At 60.3% G+C, this 2,161-nt stretch overlaps 1 protein-coding gene and 1 pseudogene across 1 annotated transcript; both read right to left on the reverse strand.

Moving 5' to 3' along the window:
- Positions 1-188: 188 nt before the first annotated feature.
- On the reverse strand, positions 189-916 carry LOC119344276 (annotated as a pseudogene).
- Positions 917-925: 9 nt separating this feature from the next.
- LOC119344277 (internal alternative NAD(P)H-ubiquinone oxidoreductase A1, mitochondrial-like) lies at positions 926-1,774 on the reverse strand. The gene has a single exon (XM_037614789.1). The coding sequence runs from the start codon at positions 1,772-1,774 to the stop codon at positions 926-928; it is 849 nt and encodes a 282-aa protein (XP_037470686.1).
- Positions 1,775-2,161: the final 387 nt, after the last annotated feature.

Here is a 2,161-nt window from a genome sequence, read left to right on the forward strand (position 1 = left end):
TCGTAATCCTATTCTGAATCATAAGCAGGGGGAGCTTCCATAAGTTAAGAGTATCAAGAGAAGTTGCAAAATGGACATATCTTGGGTGATTTCTTGAGGATCATCAGGGCTAACACTATCAGGTGACATGTTTGATGATTGATAACCAACACCACCTGCCTAGGATCTTAGTCTGACTGATGAGACGACTACCATGACGAGAAGGGTAGGGCATGCATCCCACCTGCATCCGGGTGGTTCCCCTGATCAGCGCTCACTTGGTGTTGGTGGTGGCAGTATCCATGGTACTGCTGCTGGAGCTGGGATGCAGCCGGAGCCGCCGTTGTGCTGGTAGTAACGGCAGTGCTGCAATAGCAGCGGCGTGCTATGATCTGTTAGACGCGTGCAACATGGGCGCGCCCTTGTCTCCCAGGCTCACGTAAGACAGCCCGGTGAGCGAGACGTCGCCGTTGTTGGACAGCCGCGCCACCTTGCCGCCGCCGCTGCCACCGTAATGTATCATCACGCCGCCGCCGCCGCCGAGATGATGCGCCTCCGCGGGGACCATGATGTGCGCCGGTGCCGGGTTGTCTGACAGAAGAGAGAGAGCACAGTTGTGGTCCGGCCCCCGTCATGGGCGAACATGGTGGTCTTGCCGTTTCTGTGCCGGCTGCTGTTGCTGCTGCTCTCCGAGGAAGGTGTGATGGTGAAGGCCGGCGGCTGGCAGCCGAACGTGGCCTCGCCGCCGCCGTCGGTCAGGAAGGGGAAGTGCTTCCTCTCCGGCTTGCCGTGGTGGAAGAGGGAGGCGGCGCCGCTGAAAGGAGTAGTACTGCTCGTGGAACGCGTCGGCCTCCGTCTTCACGGCGATGCCGCCGGGTCACTTGGGCTCCGCCATGGACGTCGGGAAGAATATTTGCGGGTACGACGCGAATCTTGTCACTCCTGTTCACAAGCAATGATGGGGAGCTAACAGCATGAGGTTGGTGAGGAGCTTGCGCCTGATCTGCTGCGCCTCGTTCACCTCGCGGAGGAAGATTGCGTTCTCTTGGACGCCCTTGATGTTGAAGGTGAGCGGCTCGGCGCCGCTGGCGATCACAAGCTTGTCGTAGGCCACCCTGAAGCGGTAGGGGTTGGTGGGCAGCTGCTCGTCTCCGGCCGCCACCGTGCAGTACACCTCGTGCTTCCGCGTGTCGATGCCGGTGCAGTTGGCGAGGAAGAAGTATGATCCGAGGCGGGTGGCGAGCGCCGGCTGGATGCGGCTGACGGGCTCCACCACGGACCGGAACTCCAGCGTGCCGACGTACGTCGACGCAAGCAGCGGCGTGAACACCATGTGGTTCCTCGGGGACACGCACACCACGTCGTAGACGGAGGTGTCAACATCCTTGAGGAACCGGCACGCCGCCCGCCCGGAGCCGAGCACCACCACGCGGGGCTTGTTCTTGAGGCCCGTTGGGCCCAGATCCGGCAACGCCGCCATTGCCTCAGCGGGGTCCTCGGTATCGGAGTACTCCGCCGCCACGGGCTCTGCTGCCGCGGGGAGCAGCCTCGCAGGGGTCGCGCTGATGCTTCTGCTCGGGCTGTAGAGATGGCCCGCCGCGCCCGCGCCGCACTTGTCGGCGAGGCCGATGCACGCGAGGCTGTGGAACAACGACGCGGCGTGGCTGCTCCGTGGCCCCAGCGTTGCCGCATTGCGCAGCGCGGACGCCGCCGGGGTGGGCACACCGCCCTCGGACGCGATCCTCGAGAGGGACTGCGACAGCTGCGAGCTCCTGGCGATCCTAGACCAAGCCATTGAAACGTGTGTGCTGCGCTGCTTCTACCGACTGTATCTGGTGCGAGTTGTTGGCTTGTTGCAGATGTCACTGCGATTGTTCGGTAAGAAGACTTGGATCAGCAAAGCAAATCATCCAACATTGCTGAATCAAGGAAACGGCAGGGGCCTTCGTGCAAAATTGCCAGAGCTGACCGGTCCACCCTCTGGACTGCCACTTGTCACGCTGTGATTAGCTGTGGACCAAAACATCACATAGAGTGTCAAGTTGTGGGAGTCCTCAGTAACATTTTGCAAGTTTTGGACTAAAACATCACATTATGTGCAAGTTTGTGGATCTGGGGTGCTATTACCTCCCAGGAAATTACCCTGCTAGACCATCAGAACTTATCATCAGGGTTTGCCTTT

This window comes from Triticum dicoccoides, unplaced genomic scaffold (genome assembly GCF_002162155.2).
Source record: "Triticum dicoccoides isolate Atlit2015 ecotype Zavitan unplaced genomic scaffold, WEW_v2.0 scaffold16173, whole genome shotgun sequence".
In the NCBI taxonomy this organism is placed as follows: domain Eukaryota; kingdom Viridiplantae; phylum Streptophyta; class Magnoliopsida; order Poales; family Poaceae; genus Triticum; species Triticum dicoccoides.